Below are 16,781 nucleotides of genomic sequence, written 5' to 3'. Positions count from 1 at the left end.
TGTTAGCCTCCACAGCTGTTTCTCCTATCTCTCGCTGACTCATCTGTCCTCCTGCCATATAGGCTTGTTACAGGCCTGTTGGTTCTGGTTCACACTCTCTCACTCTCTCACACACACACACACACACACACACACACACACACACACACACACACACACACACACACACACACACACACACACACACACACACACACACACACACACAGTACAGGCCTGTTCAGATGTATCACGTGGATAAGAGGTAACAGTTGTCCATACAGATGAGAGAAACACCAGACCTGGGTTCAAATACTACTGCAAATATTTCAAATACTTTGAGCATTTGCTTTAGCCTGGCTGGAGTTTGCAGTTTTGCAAATATTCTATTGGTTCCATTGCGCTAGCGTATCTAAAATAAATTCAAATAGTGTTTGAATGCAGGTGTGATGAGCACAGCGATTCAGCCTACCACCACCTGGGATAGACAGCACTAGGAAATATTTCTGACCTCTACACGAACACAACCTGGTTACTTCCTGTCAGAGAGAAGGAAAATATTTTCATCAGGATTTCCAAATAACTTCACTTCTCGTCATCACTTACTTAGCTTTTCACCCATAGAGATTTTGATATCTGCCTGTCTGATGTCATGTGTGGGTGTGTTTTGTTGAGATGTAACTGATCTATCTGGCAGCCATACCTGGTTGTTTGGAGTAAAAATGGGGTACCAATGAGTGTAAAGTGAAAAAAATATGTCTTGTCTTATTACTATGATGTGCTTCATCACCAGTCTATGCTTTGAATATTACTCAGTGAATATCAGATATTACGCATCCTAACCTGTACACAGAGAAATCACTTATACTCCCCTCACCAGAGAAGATTAAAGTGAGAGCTGCTGCAACATCAAAATGTATAAAGGGATAAGAGAGAGCTTAAGCCCACATACGAGTGAACCCTCTGTATCCCAAATTCTCAGTAGTCTACCGTAATATGGATGGTTTGTTTTAATCAAATTAAAGCTTTACATAATGTCATACTCTACCTTTAAATCACACCCAAAATACCGCCGGTATGGTGAACATGAACATAATACGTCCTAGCTCCGACCAACCGCATCAGACGCTGCAGAGACATGACTGCAGAGACCTGACTGCAGAGACCTGACTGCAGAGACCTGACTGGTGTGTGTGATTGTGTTTGTCACAAGCTGAAAGCAGAAACCCATACTGGAAGGCTGCCAGCCCCTTGCACACATCCGCAAGGTTAGCCTTAGGATGCGTTTTACTAAGAAAAGGCATATGTTCTTTATTTAAGTAGTATGTGTTCAGGAAGTGGAAATTAGTCTAAGCTATAAGAAGTTTGTTAATGGATATTTATATTTTGTGTTTTAAGTTATCATTTCAGTTTTACTTGGTGTTATCACTGTTACACACAATACTGAGATTGTTACACACAAGATAAGTATCATAACAAAAAAGTCTGAAATCACAAATGCTCATATTCCTGCCATCTTTCTGAGCGATACAAAATTAATCTGTACAGGCGCAGTCTGGTTGAAAGGCCCTGTGTGTGTGTTAAAGACCCTCTTTGTTGGGCTCCCAGCCAGTCTCAGTTGCTGTGCACCAGTGTGACGAAGAGGAAGAGAGAACAGAGAACATACTCCATCAAAAAACACCACTAACATCAACCCTGAAAGACTACAGTTGAAGTCGGAAGTTAACATACACCTTAGCCAAATATATTTAAACTCAGTTTAACAAAATTCCTGACATTTAATCAGAGTAAAAATTCCCTGTCTTAGGTCACTTAGGATCACCACTTTATTTTAAGAATGTGAACTGTCAGAATAATAGTAGAGAGAATGATTTATTTCAGCTTGTATTTCTTTCATCACATTCCCAGTGGGTCAGAAGTTTGCATACACTCAATTAGTATTTGGTAGCATTGCCTTTAAATTGTTTAACTTGGGTCAAATGTTTTGGGTAGCCTTCCACAAGCTTCCCACAATAAGTTGGGTGGATTTTGGCCCATTCCTCCTGACAGAGCTGGTGTAACTGAGTCAGGATTGTAGGACTTCTTGCTCACACACGCTTTTTCAGTTCTGCCCACACATTTTCTATAGGGTTGAGGTCAGGGCTTTGTGATGGCCACTCCAATATCTTGACTTCGTTGTCCTTAAGCCATTTTGCCACAACTTTGGAAGTATGCTTGGGGTCATTGTCCATTTGGAAGACCCATTTGCGTCCAAGCTTTAACTTCCTGACTGATGTCTTGAGATGTTGCTTCAATATATCCACATAATTTTCCTTCCTCATAATGCCATGATGCCATCTAATTTGTGAAGTGTACCAGACCCTCCTGCAGCAACGCACTGTCACGATCGTGTACTGGAGAGAATGAGGACCAAGGCGCAGCGGGATATGAATACATCTTCTCTTTTTATTTAAACGACGAAGATGAACACGACACGAAACGCTTTAACAAACTATACAAAACAACAAACGACCGTGAAGCTAAATAACGTTGTGCACATACACACACAGGCTACAAACGTTCCACATAGACAATTACCCACAAAATACCTAAAGCCTATGGCTACCTTAAATATGGCTCCCAATCAGAGACAACAATAACCAGCTGTCTCTGATTGAGAACCAAATCAGGCAACCATAGACTTTTCTAAACACCTACACTCAACCATAGACATAACTAGACACATACACTCAACACAAACCCATACACTAAACCCAACACCCCCTTTACCATATAAACACCCAAAACACAAACATACCCCATGTCACACCCTGACCTAACTAAAATAATAAAGAAAACAAAGAATACTAAGGCCAGGGCGTGACATAACCCCCCCCTTAAGGTGCGAACTCCGGGCGCACCAGCACATAGTCTAGGGGAGGGTCTGGGTGGGCGTCCGTCCACGGCGGCGGCTCCGGCACTGGTCGTGGTCCCCACCCCACCATAGTCACTACCCGCTTTCCTAAACCCACTGGAATAAGGGGCAGCACCGGACTAAGGGGCAGCACCAGGATAAGGGACAGCACCAGGATAAGGGGCAGCACCAGGATAAGGGGCAGCGCCAGGATAAGGGACAGCACCAGGATAAGGGACAGCACCAGGATAAGGGACAGCACCAGGATAAGGGACAGCACCAGGATAAGGGACAGCACCAGGATAAGGGGCAGTACCAGGATAAGGGGCAGTACTGGACTAAATGGCGGATCCTGGCTGGACGGCTCTGGCGGATCCTGGCTGGACGGCTCTGGCGGATCCTGGCTGGACGGCTCTGGCGGATCCTGGCTGGACGGCTCTGGCGGATCCTGGCTAGCTGACGGATCTGGCTGCTCATGTCTGGCTGACGAATCTGGCTGCTCATGGCTGGCTGACGGATCTGGCTGCTCATGGCTGGCTGACGGATCTGGCTGCTCATGGCTGGCTGACGGATCTGGCTGCTCATGGCTGGCTGACGGATATGGCTGCTCATGGCTGGCTGACGGATCTGGCTGCTCATGGCTGGCTGACGGATCTGGCTGCTCATAGCTGGCTGACGGATCTGGCTGCTCATGGCTGGCTGACGGATCTGGCTGCTCATGGCTGGCTGACGGATCTGGCTGCTCATGGCTGGCTGACGGATCTGGCTGCTCATGGCTGGCTGACGGATCTGGCTGCTCATGGCTGGCTGACGGATCTGGCTGCTCATGGCTGGCTGACGGATCTGGCTGCTCATGGCTGGCTGACGGATCTGGCTGCTCATGGCTGGTTGGCGGCCCTGGCAGATCCTGTCTGGTTGGCGGCTCTGGCAGATCCTGTCTGGTTGGCGGCTCTGGCAGATCCTGTCTGGTTGGCGGCTCTGGCAGATCCTGTCTGGTTGGCGGCTCTGGCAGATCCTGTCTGGTTGGCGGCTCTGGCAGATCCTGTCTGGTTGGCGGCTCTGGCAGATCCTGTCTGACGATCGGCTCTAGCTGCTCCTGACTGACGATCGGCTCTGACGGCTCGGGACAGACGGGCGGCTCTAATGGCACTGGGCAGACGGATGGCTCAGATGGCGCTAGGGAGACGGATGGCTCAGATGGCGCTGGGGAGACGGATGGCTCAGATGGCGCTGGGGAGACGGATGGCTCAGATGGCGCTGGATAGACGGATGGCTCAGATGGCGCTGGAGAGACGGATGGCTCAGATGGCGCTGGAGAGACGGATGGCTCTGGCCGGCTGAGGCGCACTGTAGGCCTGGTGCGTGGTGCCGGAACTGGTGGTACCGGGCTGGGGACACGCATCTCAGGGCTAGTGCGGGGAGCAGGAACAGGGCATACTGGACCCTGGAGACGCACCTTGGGCCTAGTGCGTGGTGTCGGAACTGGTGGTACCGGGCTAGGGACACGCATCTCAAGGCTAGTGCGGGGAGCAACAACAGGGCACACTGGACTCTAAAGGCGTACTATAGGCCTTGTGCGTGGTACCGGTACTGGTGGTACCGGGCTGAGGGCCCGCACATCAGGGCGAGTACGGGGAGAAGGAACAGTGCGTACAGGACTCTGGAGACACACAGAAGGCTTGGTGCGTGGTGTAGGCACTGGTGGTAATGTGCTGGAGACACGCACCACAGGGCTAGTACGTGGAGGAGGAACAGGGCTCTGGAGACACCCAGGAAGCTTGATGCGTGGTGTAGGCACTGGTGGTAATGGGCTGGAAACACGCACCTAAAAGCTAGTGCGGGGAGCAGGAACAGTGCGTAAAGGGCTCTGGAGACGCACCTTAGACCTAGTGCTTGGTGCCGGAACTAGTGGTACAGGGCTGGGGACATGCATCTCAGGATGAGTGCAAAAAGTAGGAACAGGACACACCGGGTTGTGAAGGTGTACTGGAGACCTGGTGTGTATAGCCGGCATCAAATTTTCCGGAACTTTAACACAAGTTTCAGGCTGAGTACGAGGAACTGACACAGGTGGCATTGGACAGCTAACACGCTCCTCAGGGAGAATGCCATGCATACTCTGCCAAACCAACAGCTCTCTCTCTTCACTCTCCTCCAATTTCTTCAACAACTCTTCGAATGTCTCATAATCTCCCCTTCGTTCACTCTCCTCCAATCTGTCCAATAACTCCTCGACCCTCTCAGACTCACCCCTCAACTTCGCCGACTGCTCCAAGTGCCCCCCTCCAAAAAATGTTTTGTGCTGTCTCTTGGGCTTCCTCCCGTGTCGCCTTGCTGCCTCCATCTCTGCCTTGGGGCAGTGATATTCCCCTGGCTGTGACCAGGGTCCTCTCCCGTCTAGAATTTCCTCCCACGTCCAGGAGTCTTGACATCGCTGCTGTTGCGTTGTTTTCCGCTGCTTGGTCCGATGGTGGGTAATTCTGTCACGATCGTGTACTGGAGAGAATGAGGACCAAGGCGCAGCGGGATATGAATACATCTTCTCTTTTTATTTAAACGACGAAGATGAACACGACACGAAACGCTTTAACAAACTATACAAAACAACAAACGACCGTGAAGCTAAATAACGTTGTGCACATACACACACAGGCTACAAACGTTCCACATAGACAATTACCCACAAAATACCTAAAGCCTATGGCTACCTTAAATATGGCTCCCAATCAGAGACAACAATAACCAGCTGTCTCTGATTGAGAACCAAATCAGGCAACCATAGACTTTTCTAAACACCTACACTCAACCATAGACATAACTAGACACATACACTCAACACAAACCCATACACTAAACCCAACACCCCCTTTACCATATAAACACCCAAAACACAAACATACCCCATGTCACACCCTGACCTAACTAAAATAATAAAGAAAACAAAGAATACTAAGGCCAGGGCGTGACACGCACCCCCACAACATGATGCTGCAACCCCTGTGCTTCGCGGTTGGGATTGTGTTCTTCGGCTTGCAAGCCTCCCCCTTTTTCCTCCAAACATAACATAATGATGGTCATTATGGCCAAACAGTTCTATTTTTGTTTCATCAGACCAGAGGACATTTCTCCAAAAAGTACGATCTTTGTCCCCATGTGCAGTTGCAAACCGTAGTCTGGCTTTTTTATGTCGGTTTTGGAGCAGTGGCTTCTTCCTTGCTGAGCGGCCTTTCAGGTTATGTTGATATAGGACTCGTTTTACTGTGGATATAGATACTTTTGTACCTGTTTCCTCCAGCATCTTCACAAGGTCCTTTGCTGTTGTTCTGGGATTGATTTGCACTTTTCGCACAAAAGTACGTTCATCTCTAGGAGACAGAACGCGTCTCTTTCCTGAGCAGTATGACGGCTGCATGGTCTCATGGTGTTTATACTTGCGTACTATTGTTTGTAAAGATGAGCGTGGCAACTTCAGGCGTTTGGAAATTGCTCCTAAGGATGAACAGGACTTGTGGAGGTCTACAATTTTTTTTCTGGGTCTTGATTTTCGCATGATGTCAAGCAAAGAGACACTGAGTTTGAAGGTAGGCCTTGAAATACATCCACAGGTACACCTCCAACTGACTCAAATGATGTCAATTAGCCTATCAGAATCTTCTAAAGCCATGACATCATTTTCTGGAATTTTCCAAGCTGTTTAAAGGCACAGTCAACTTAGTGTATGTAAACTACTGACCCACTGGAATTGTGATACAGTGAATTATAAGTTAAATAATCTGTCTGTAATCAATTTTGGGAAAAATGACTTGTGTCATGCACAAAGTACATGTCCTAACCGACTTGCCAAAACTATAGTTTGTTAACAAGAAATTTGGGGAGTGGTTGAAAAACGAGTTTTATTGACTCCAACCTAAGTGTATGTAAACTTCTGACTTCAACTGTAGTTAGAGGAATCAACCCTGACGGACTATATAGTTAGAGGAATCAACACTGACGGACTATATAGTTAGAGGAATCAACACTGAAGGACTATATAGTTAGAGGAATCAACACTGACGGACTACATAGTTAGAGGAATCAACTCTGAAGGACTACATAGTTAGAGGAATCAACCCTGAAGGACTACATAGTTAGAGGAATCAACCCTGAAGGCCTACATAGTTAGAGGAATCAACCCTGAGGAACCACATAGTTAGAGGAATCAACCCTGAAGGACTACATAGTTAGAGGAATCAACCCTGAAGGACTATATAGTTAGAGGAATCAACCCTGAAGGACTACATAGTTAGAGGAATCAACCCTGAAGGACTACATAGTTAGAGGAATCATTCCTGAAGGACTACATAGTTAGAGGAATCAACCCTGAAGGACTATATAGTTAGAGGAATCAACCCTGAAGGACTATATAGTTAGAGGAATCAACCCTGAAGGCCCACATCGTTAGAGGAATCAACTCTGAAGGACTACATAGTTAGAGGAATCAACCCTGAAGGACTATATAGTTAGAGGAATCAACCCTGAAGGACTACATAGTTAGAGGAATCAACCCTGAAGAACCACATAGTTAAAGGAATCAATCCTGAAGAACCACATAGTTAGAGGAATCAACCCTGAAGGCCTACATAGTTAGAGGAATCAACCCTGAAGGACTATATAGTTAGAGGAATCAACCCTGAAGAACCACATAGTTAGAGGAATCAACACTGAAGAACCACATAGTTAGAGGAATCAACACTGAAGAACCACATAGTTAGAGGAATCAATCCTGAAGAACCACATAGTTAGAGGAATCAATCCTGAAGAACCACATAGTTAGAGGAATCAACACTGAAGAACCACATAGTTAGAGGAATCAACACTGAAGAACCACATAGTTAGAGGAATCAACACTGAAGAACCACATAGTTAGAGGAATCAACCCTGAAGGACTATATAGTTAGAGGAATCAACCCTGAAGGCCCACATCGTTAGAGGAATCAACCCTGAAGGACTACATAGTTAGAGGAATCAACCCTGAAGGCCCACATAGTTAGAGGAATCAACCCTGAAGGACTACATAGTTAGAGGAATCAACCCTGAAGAACCACATAGTTAAAGGAATCAACCCTGAAGGACTATATAGTTAGAGGAATCAACCCTGAAGGACTATATAGTTAGAGGAATCAACCCTGAAGGCCTACATAGTTAGAGGAATCAACACTGAAGAACCACATAGTTAGAGGAATCAAACCTGAAGGACTACATAGTTAGAGGAATCAACCCTGAAGGACTATATAGTTAGAGGAATCAACCCTGAAGGACTACATTGTTAGAGGAATCAACCCTGAAGAACCATATAGTTAGAGGAATCAACCCTGAAGAACCACATAGTTAGAGGAATCAACCCTGAAGGCCTACATAGTTAGAGGAATCAACCCTGAAGGACTATATAGTTAGAGGAATCAACCCTGAAGAACCACATAGTTAGAGGAATCAACACTGAAGAACCACATAGTTAGAGGAATCAACACTGAAGAACCACATAGTTAGAGGAATCAACACTGAAGAACCACATAGTTAGAGGAATCAATCCTGAAGAACCACATAGTTAGAGGAATCAACACTGAAGAACCACATAGTTAGAGGAATCAACACTGAAGAACCACATAGTTAGAGGAATCAACACTGAATAACCACATAGTTAGAGGAATCAACACTGAAGAACCACATAGTTAGAGGAATCAATCCTGAAGAACCACATAGTTAGAGGAATCAACCCTGAAGAACCACATAGTTAGAGGAATCAACACTGAAGAACCACATAGTTAGAGGAATCAACACTGAAGAACCACATAGTTAGAGGAATCAACCCTGAAGGACTACAAGGTTAGAGGAATCAACCCTGAAGAACCACATAGTTAAAGGAATCAACCCTGAAGGACTATATAGTTAGAGGAATCAACCCTGAAGGACTATATAGTTAGAGGAATCAACCCTGAAGGCCTACATAGTTAGAGGAATCAACACTGAAGAACCACATAGTTAGAGGAATCAAACCTGAAGGACTACATAGTTAGAGGAATCAACCCTGAAGGACTATATAGTTAGAGGAATCAACCCTGAAGGACTACATTGTTAGAGGAATCAACCCTGAAGAACCATATAGTTAGAGGAATCAACCCTGAAGAACCACATAGTTAGAGGAATCAACCCTGAAGGCCTACATAGTTAGAGGAATCAACCCTGAAGGACTATATAGTTAGAGGAATCAACCCTGAAGAACCACATAGTTAGAGGAATCAACACTGAAGAACCACATAGTTAGAGGAATCAACACTGAAGAACCACATAGTTAGAGGAATCAACACTGAAGAACCACATAGTTAGAGGAATCAATCCTGAAGAACCACATAGTTAGAGGAATCAACACTGAAGAACCACATAGTTAGAGGAATCAACACTGAAGAACCACATAGTTAGAGGAATCAACACTGAAGAACCACATAGTTAGAGGAATCAACACTGAAGAACCACATAGTTAGAGGAATCAATCCTGAAGAACCACATAGTTAGAGGAATCAACCCTGAAGAACCACATAGTTAGAGGAATCAACACTGAAGAACCACATAGTTAGAGGAATCAACACTGAAGAACCACATAGTTAGAGGAATCAACCCTGAAGGACTATATAGTTAGAGGAATCAACCCTGAAGGACTACATAGTTAGAGGAATCAACACTGAAGAACCACATAGTTAGAGGAATCAATCCTGAAGGACTACATAGTTAGAGGAATCATAATGCTAATGTTATGTCACGGTTTGCCTTGCTTTGGTCTCTTCCCGGATACACACACACAGGAACACAACACAGATGCATGCACACACATAGTCATCATCGTGCTGCAGAGAAAGCAACACATGATCAATACATGATTTTAATTCTGATTCCCCACACGCAGACTGACTGACTCCTTGATACATACTAGATGTTGAATTGAAGTCTGTGCCCAGTGGGATATGACTAACAAGGCCAGGTAACACACACACGTGGCTCGCAGACACACGTTTTCTGTTCACAAGTGCATTTATTTATATGGCGATGAGCTTCCAAAGACCAAGGAAGAAAACAGTCTGATGGTTATAGTGAAAATTGGGATGGCAGATTGGGCAACACTTTAGCCACACCTCCGAAAGAGAAGAGAAGCAGAAAGAAAATCATAAGTGAAAACAGACCCTTCCCTTCTCTGGCACAGCCCAGTATGTATCAATTACATCTGGATAGAGACATTTGTACATGAAACCACCTCTTTAATATGTGAGCTGAGCTTACACCCCCAGGGCCAGTACTTGAAAAACATCTCAGAGCAGGAGTGTTGATCTAGGATCATTTTTTCCTTTTAGATCAACACTCCTACTCTGAGACAGTTTTCAAATACAGTGGGGCAAAAAAGTATTTAGTCAGCCACCAATTGTGCAAGTTCTCCCACTTAAAAAGATGAGAGAGGCCTGTAATTTTCATCATAGGTACACTTCAACTATGACAGACAAAATGAGAAAATCTTTTCCAGAAAATCACATTGTAGGATTTTTTATGAATTTATTTGCAAATTATAGTGGAAAATAAGTTTTTGGTCAATAACAAAAGTTTATCTGTGTGTCGGTCTGTGTGTCGCTCAGCTCAGAATCCTAATCGAAGTGCTTTGAAACTGAAATGTAGATCGAGAGGCATTTTGAGTGAGCTCACAATCTTAAATGGTTTACTTTGAAACTGAAAGGCAGATCAATCATTTAATTCTCAACACCTCAATAGTAAAGTTCGATGAATACAAGCACCCAATCTACCCTGTCTAGTAGGTCAACTTTAATTTCCAAGTATTTCCCCCCAATTCCCTTTCATTTCCAATGCCAATAAATTGACCACCTCAGCCATCCAACAGAGCCATCTGGTCTAGCAGGGGAGTTATATATAGTGAGGAAGAACTAGAAGGAACTGCTGGTCCAGATCAACACAGACATGTTATAGTGAGGAAGAGCTAGAAGGAACTGCTGGTCCAGATCAACACAGAACTGTTGGAGCAAAAACAACAAGAAAGACCTCTACTGAGCAGTCTCTGGATTAGTGTGTTCCGGGACACTCTTTCCACACACACACTTACATATATAAACACTCACAAAGACTAAGGCACGCACACACGGTCACACACACAATCACAGACGCGCACGCACGCACGCACGCACACACACACACACACACACACACACACACACACACACACACACACACACACACACACACACACACACACACACACACACACACACACACACACACACACACACACACACACACACACACACACACACACACACTGTGCTGACATGCGGAAGACAGTAATGTCATACTGCAGCCTGCATCTGCTCTTGATATACATTACTGTTGCCAAGCAACATGATGACAGTGTTAGTCAATGCTGAAGGAGACCATACTGTAGACAGAAAGTCAGACTAACTACTACTACCAGGTATTCCTGCTTCATACTTCCATTACTATCAGACAAACTAGCATGTATCCATACGCCATACTTCCATTACTATCAGACAAACTAGCATGTATCCATACGCCATACTTCCATTACTATCAGACAAACTAGCATGTATCCATACGCCATACTTCCATTACTATCAGACAAACTAGCATGTATCCATACGCCATACTTCCATTACTATCACTCTGTTGTGAAGGGGCTTCTAGCACTAAAATATAAACAAGGAATACTAGCTACATCTCTCCCATCTTAGAGAACAAAGATAGAAACTTGAGGAGTGTGTGTGTCCCACCCCTCTACTAATTTAAATCCTTCAGGGGGTATAGGAAGAGATGACAGAAGCCATATGGGAGGTTGAAATGGAACACGATGCATGAATATTTAATAAGTCATATTAATCTAGCTCTGAGACAATGGTGACTTACTGCAATAAAGTTCTACCTTCTAAATCACCACACAGTGCACTTTTTAAAAAAGTATAATGCTGCCATGCTGTCTACCACAACAGACCTTGGTCATCTATCTATCAGCCGCAATTGACAGAGAGCTTAATTTGCCTAGTGGTCTATAGCATATGGTCAGCAATTCCTCTGGGGTATGTTGGTGATTGATAGGATATATTTGAGGGCTGTTGTAGAGCACACAAGCGCAAAAAATCATCAGAAAATCACTAGCCATTGCAATAACAACAATCAAATGTGTTGGCTATATAGCACAAACAGATCTGGGCCCAAGATAAAGAACAGCATTGCTGAAGGGGTTCACAAAACAAGGCCAAATATAATACTGACTGAAGCAAAATAAAAAGCATCATCTCTCTATCTCTTTCAATTTGTATGCCGCCCAACCACCAACATAAAAATCATTGGTTTGTGATGGAAAGTAAATTCAATTCTGGTCATAATCTGTCCCTCTGGGAGTTGAAGGCGGATAGGATTCTGCTGCTCAGAGATACAACATTATTAGGAGAGAGTGAGGGGGGAGAAAGAGAGGGAGAGATGTGGAGAGAGAGAGAGGAGCAAGAAGAGGGGTAGAGAGAGAGAAGGAGAAAGTGAGATAGAGACAAGACACTCACCTCAAAGCCTAGTCTGTCCTTCTCCTTCCAGAAGCAGAAATGAGTGACCTTCTTGTCCCAGAATTCATCAGGCTTCACCACACACACCAGGGACACCTCTGCTGGAATGACATTCTACAGAAAATGGGATGATATCGAAATTAAATAGTATTTCTTTAGCAAAATGTTATAGGCTTTGGGTGGTTTATTGGACACAGAAATAAACAGATAGGTTTATGTTATGTTAACATACAGTTACTGATGGTTTATAAGATGTTTGTAAGCAGACTTTCAAATTGAATGACACTGGTACACTCTTTATAAAAAAAAAAAGGTGCTATCTAGAACATAAAGCGGTTATTCGGCTGTCCCCAAAGGAGAACCCTTTGAAGAACCATTTTACCCATGTAAAAACCCTTTCCACAGAGGGTTCTACATGGAACCCAAAAGAGTTCTTTCTACCTGGAACCAAAAAGGGTTCTCCTATGGGGGCAGCCGAAGAACCCTTTGGAACCCTTTTTTCTAAGAGTGTAAAAATATATATAATATATATAACCCTGTAGTGCATCACAGTTTTCATGAAATCCTGCAGGAATTTCCCCAGACAGTGGCAGGCAGATTAGTGTGTCAGACAGAATGTATATTTCATACTGTCATCATATCTATTCTGGTCCTGTTTCTGCAGAGGTCTATAGATAGCAGGGGACTGTATAGCCAATCTGCAGTGACAAAACCAGGTTAGGGCAGACAGGGCAGAATGCAGACTGGGTTCAAATAGTATTTGAAATCTTTAAAATACCTTGAGCGTTTGCTCTCGCCTGCCTAGCCTGACAGTTTTGAGACTCTACTATTGGTTCATTAAGCAAAGGAAGCTCAACCAGGCACAGCTAAAATATTTGAAATAATTTCAAATAGTATTTGAACCCAGGTCCAGGGCAGGCAGACTGCAGACTACAGCAGAGACAAACAGAGCTCAGTCTGTCTGCTGACATAGGCCACACTGCAAAGTGGGTGGAGGTCAGAGCCTGGGTCATGTTCATTAGGCATCAAATGGACAACACTGACTGAAACAGCAGGGACAAGCTGGACTTGTCCAATACGAAATGCACATTTTTAGTTGTCAAATGTTTGGCTACAGTTTGCACTAATGAGCCCAAACCAGAGCCTGAACTTCAGGGGAAAACATTGTTTAAAGGCATAATTAGGCAGATGGAGAAATTACACAGCCCAGTCAGGAGATTGATTAGACTACTCTTCTTCAAACGTAATCAGCTTAGATTCCCTTTTGTCTTAATTACTTTTCACTTGACTGCTGGGGATGGATTTGATCTGAGATGTCTATTTCTTTTATTATTTGATTTGATTTGTCAGGGACCATGCATAATGCATATTGCACCATATTTAACTACATAGCTCATCACTGTAATGTTTTATGACACAGACAGAATGCAACATCTGGGTTGGGACCACAATTTGATTTCTCCTCCAAGGCTCTTTGTCACGTTCTGATTGGCAGAGAGCTGTTAATGTGGTGGAGGTAGGCCGAGATGGTTCCCCTGTGGCAACTTCATGTCCACGTCTGTCTGCTTCTCACTCAGACATCTGCTCCTCTATTGTATACTGTGCTAATTAATCATTAGCCTTTTACTGCAATGGGATAAATCAGGGTCACACAGAGTGCTTCTTGGTAGTCTTAAACAAATCTACTTTGAAACAAAACTATACACCTCACACACATGGTTATGGACTTAAAAAAAGAAGAGACCTGTACCATGTCAGATATAGAGTTGACATTTATTCAATTTTGAGTTTGAATTCCAATATTATACTTCATATACATCACAGAAGACTGAAATATAACAAAACTGCTTGACATAGAAACACCGAGTTTTCTGCATTTAAAAACATATATGTTTATGAATTATGAAATTATGAAAAATATTAATAACATTCCACCCATGGGGCCACTAGGTCATTTGACTGCAGGAAATGGCTACATCGTTACAATCATGAATATTCACAGGGATAATTAAATATAAGGAGTCATGGGTTTTAAAGGGTTAAATCTACTGAACATTGTTAAATAGGCCATTGGGAACAGAACACATCATCATGTGAAAGTATTTTTATATCCTCACTTTAGAGCTGGGCGTTATATCGAATTAATTTGAATTAATGTCTTAGCGTGATGTTCCAAATGCCTGTATAATTTTTTTGTGCCATTTGTCTTTTTGGCCTCGTCTCCTTCACTCCATCTGTGCTGTGTTCACCTTCCCACTCACACACAGACACCAAGCCCCTCCCCCTGCCACTCAGAACAACCACGATGAAAGATTAGAGCTCTGCTACCCGACCCGAGCCTGACATTATACAATGGGTTGGGAAGGGTAGGGGCTGTTTTTCATCAATAACTAAAGTACGGGCAGGGGTCGGGTATCACTACATTGATCAGAAACCTTTTGAAGCTGAGCCATTTTCTCGTGCTCTGCTGCACAGTACAGTCATATCTGACTAAGATCATAACATGATGCCAGAAGTGCTTCAACCTCGTCAAATATAAAACAGGAGAGATTATTTCACAGAAAATAATAATGTTTCTTGAGTTAAGTGCGGCAAAAAGTAGCTAACAGCTCACTGCTCTCTCATGTCTCGTCCTTGAGCAGAGCAGCCTAAGCCGAGCCGTTGCTATAGATACTCAGACTCAGAGCGCCATGACCTGCCTGCTCACAGACAGAAAGTGACAGAAAGAGAGGAGCAGCTAATGGATTTACTAATAGAGGAGGTTATTTCGGGTTTCGGGCCGGGCCAGGCTTTAAATGTATTAGATGCAATCGGACCTGGGTAGGGTAGGGCCTGAATGTCACAGGCCTGGGTAGGACTCGGGCTTAAAATTCACGCCAGTGCAGGGCTCTACTAAAAGATCACTTCTTCCTCTCTGACCATAAGCAGTTTCAACTCGATATTTGCATTTGAGGTTTGGTCCAACAGAATCGGTCATATGGACACCGGAACACATTGAGATATTTTACTGTAATAGACAAGAACTTAACTTTTTTAACGATACCCTTTTTATGTCTCAACTCCCCAAATGTAAAACAGAGCAGACCATACTAAAACAGGAGTATCAATGAACATGATTTTGGGAAATGTATGCTTAGTTTCTGCTAACAGCATTTCCGGTACCAGTTTCCGGTAACATGATGTATGCTAGCAGCATTTTAGCCACAGACTGTTATGTGCTAGCAGCTGTCTAGTCCGTGTTTTAAAAATGTGCAATGAGGATAAAAAGTCACATTTATATAAGGAATTGGCAACGCGTTCTAATTCTGAGAAATAAGCATCTTCTTATCCAGGTAGCCCACTTGATTTTCACATCTAAACAAAGTGAACAGGCTATGTTGTTTAAACAGTTGGAGACAGACAGGAGGATGTATTCATAACAGTTCAACTGTTCTACCTTATTAGCAAGCAAATACATCCAAGGTGGCTAGACTTGAAATATACAGATTAGCTGGCTACTCACTAGCACGTGGGCTTGTGCTCGAAAGATTGTTTATGAGACCTGTGTTAAATTTCTATAATGCCTGCTACCCAGTAGCGGTTCTAGCTTGTATGGCTCCCTGGGCGAACTCCCCTTTCAACGCACCCCAAAAGACTCAATATATCACAAAATATACAGAATATCAGCATAATATAGACGTATTTTAAGTAGCTACATACCTTTATCTTTTGCGCATTTCTCCTCTACTTCTTTCACATTTTTCCTAAACTGATTACTTAAGACCTTTTCTTATCCATTTGTGTTGATTTGGCACTGGAGCATCAATACATTACCCATCCCCCAACACTGTCAACCAAGAGTCAAGACTACATTACCCATCCCCCAACACTGTCAACCAAGACTCAAGACTAAACCAATTCACCTTGGTGGTGTGCAGACTGGTTTTATATTATTCTTAACAATTTCGCACAAACCAGAAAAAAATGCAACAGTATGTCTGTGAAACTATATATTCACAGTATTATGAATGAATTGTGGTTTATTTGGTAGCATTTCACAGTGTGACTGTTTTTAGTACTGTACAAAGTTAGAGGAGCTGTCACGCCCTGACCGTAGAGAGATTTTTATGTCTCTATTTTGGTTTGGTCAGGGTGTGATTTGGGTGGGTATTCTATGTTCATTTTCTATGTTTTGTATTTCTTTGTGTTTGGCCGGGTGTGGTTCTCAATCAGAGGCAGCTGTCTATCGTTGTCTCTGATTGAGAACCATACTTAGGTAGTTTTTTCCCACCGTTTTTTTGTAGGTAGTTATTTTCTGTTTAGTGTTTTGC

At 43.6% G+C, this 16,781-nt stretch overlaps 1 protein-coding gene across 3 annotated transcripts in view; it reads right to left on the bottom strand.

The window, feature by feature from the left end:
- The window catches only part of LOC139538885 (SEC14 domain and spectrin repeat-containing protein 1-like), a 72,663-nt gene that overhangs the window by 28,505 nt on the left and 27,377 nt on the right, over nt 1-16,781 (bottom strand). For all 3 annotated transcript variants that reach the window (XM_071341415.1, XM_071341413.1, XM_071341414.1), the window contains one exon: nt 12,472-12,585. In XM_071341415.1, coding sequence (XP_071197516.1) covers nt 12,472-12,585 — 114 coding nt within the window. The remainder of the gene's footprint in view (nt 1-12,471; nt 12,586-16,781) is intronic.

Source organism: Salvelinus alpinus, chromosome 14 (genome assembly GCF_045679555.1).
Source record: "Salvelinus alpinus chromosome 14, SLU_Salpinus.1, whole genome shotgun sequence".
NCBI lineage: Eukaryota > Metazoa > Chordata > Actinopteri > Salmoniformes > Salmonidae > Salvelinus > Salvelinus alpinus.
This window is presented reverse-complemented; position numbering and strand designations above follow the sequence as displayed.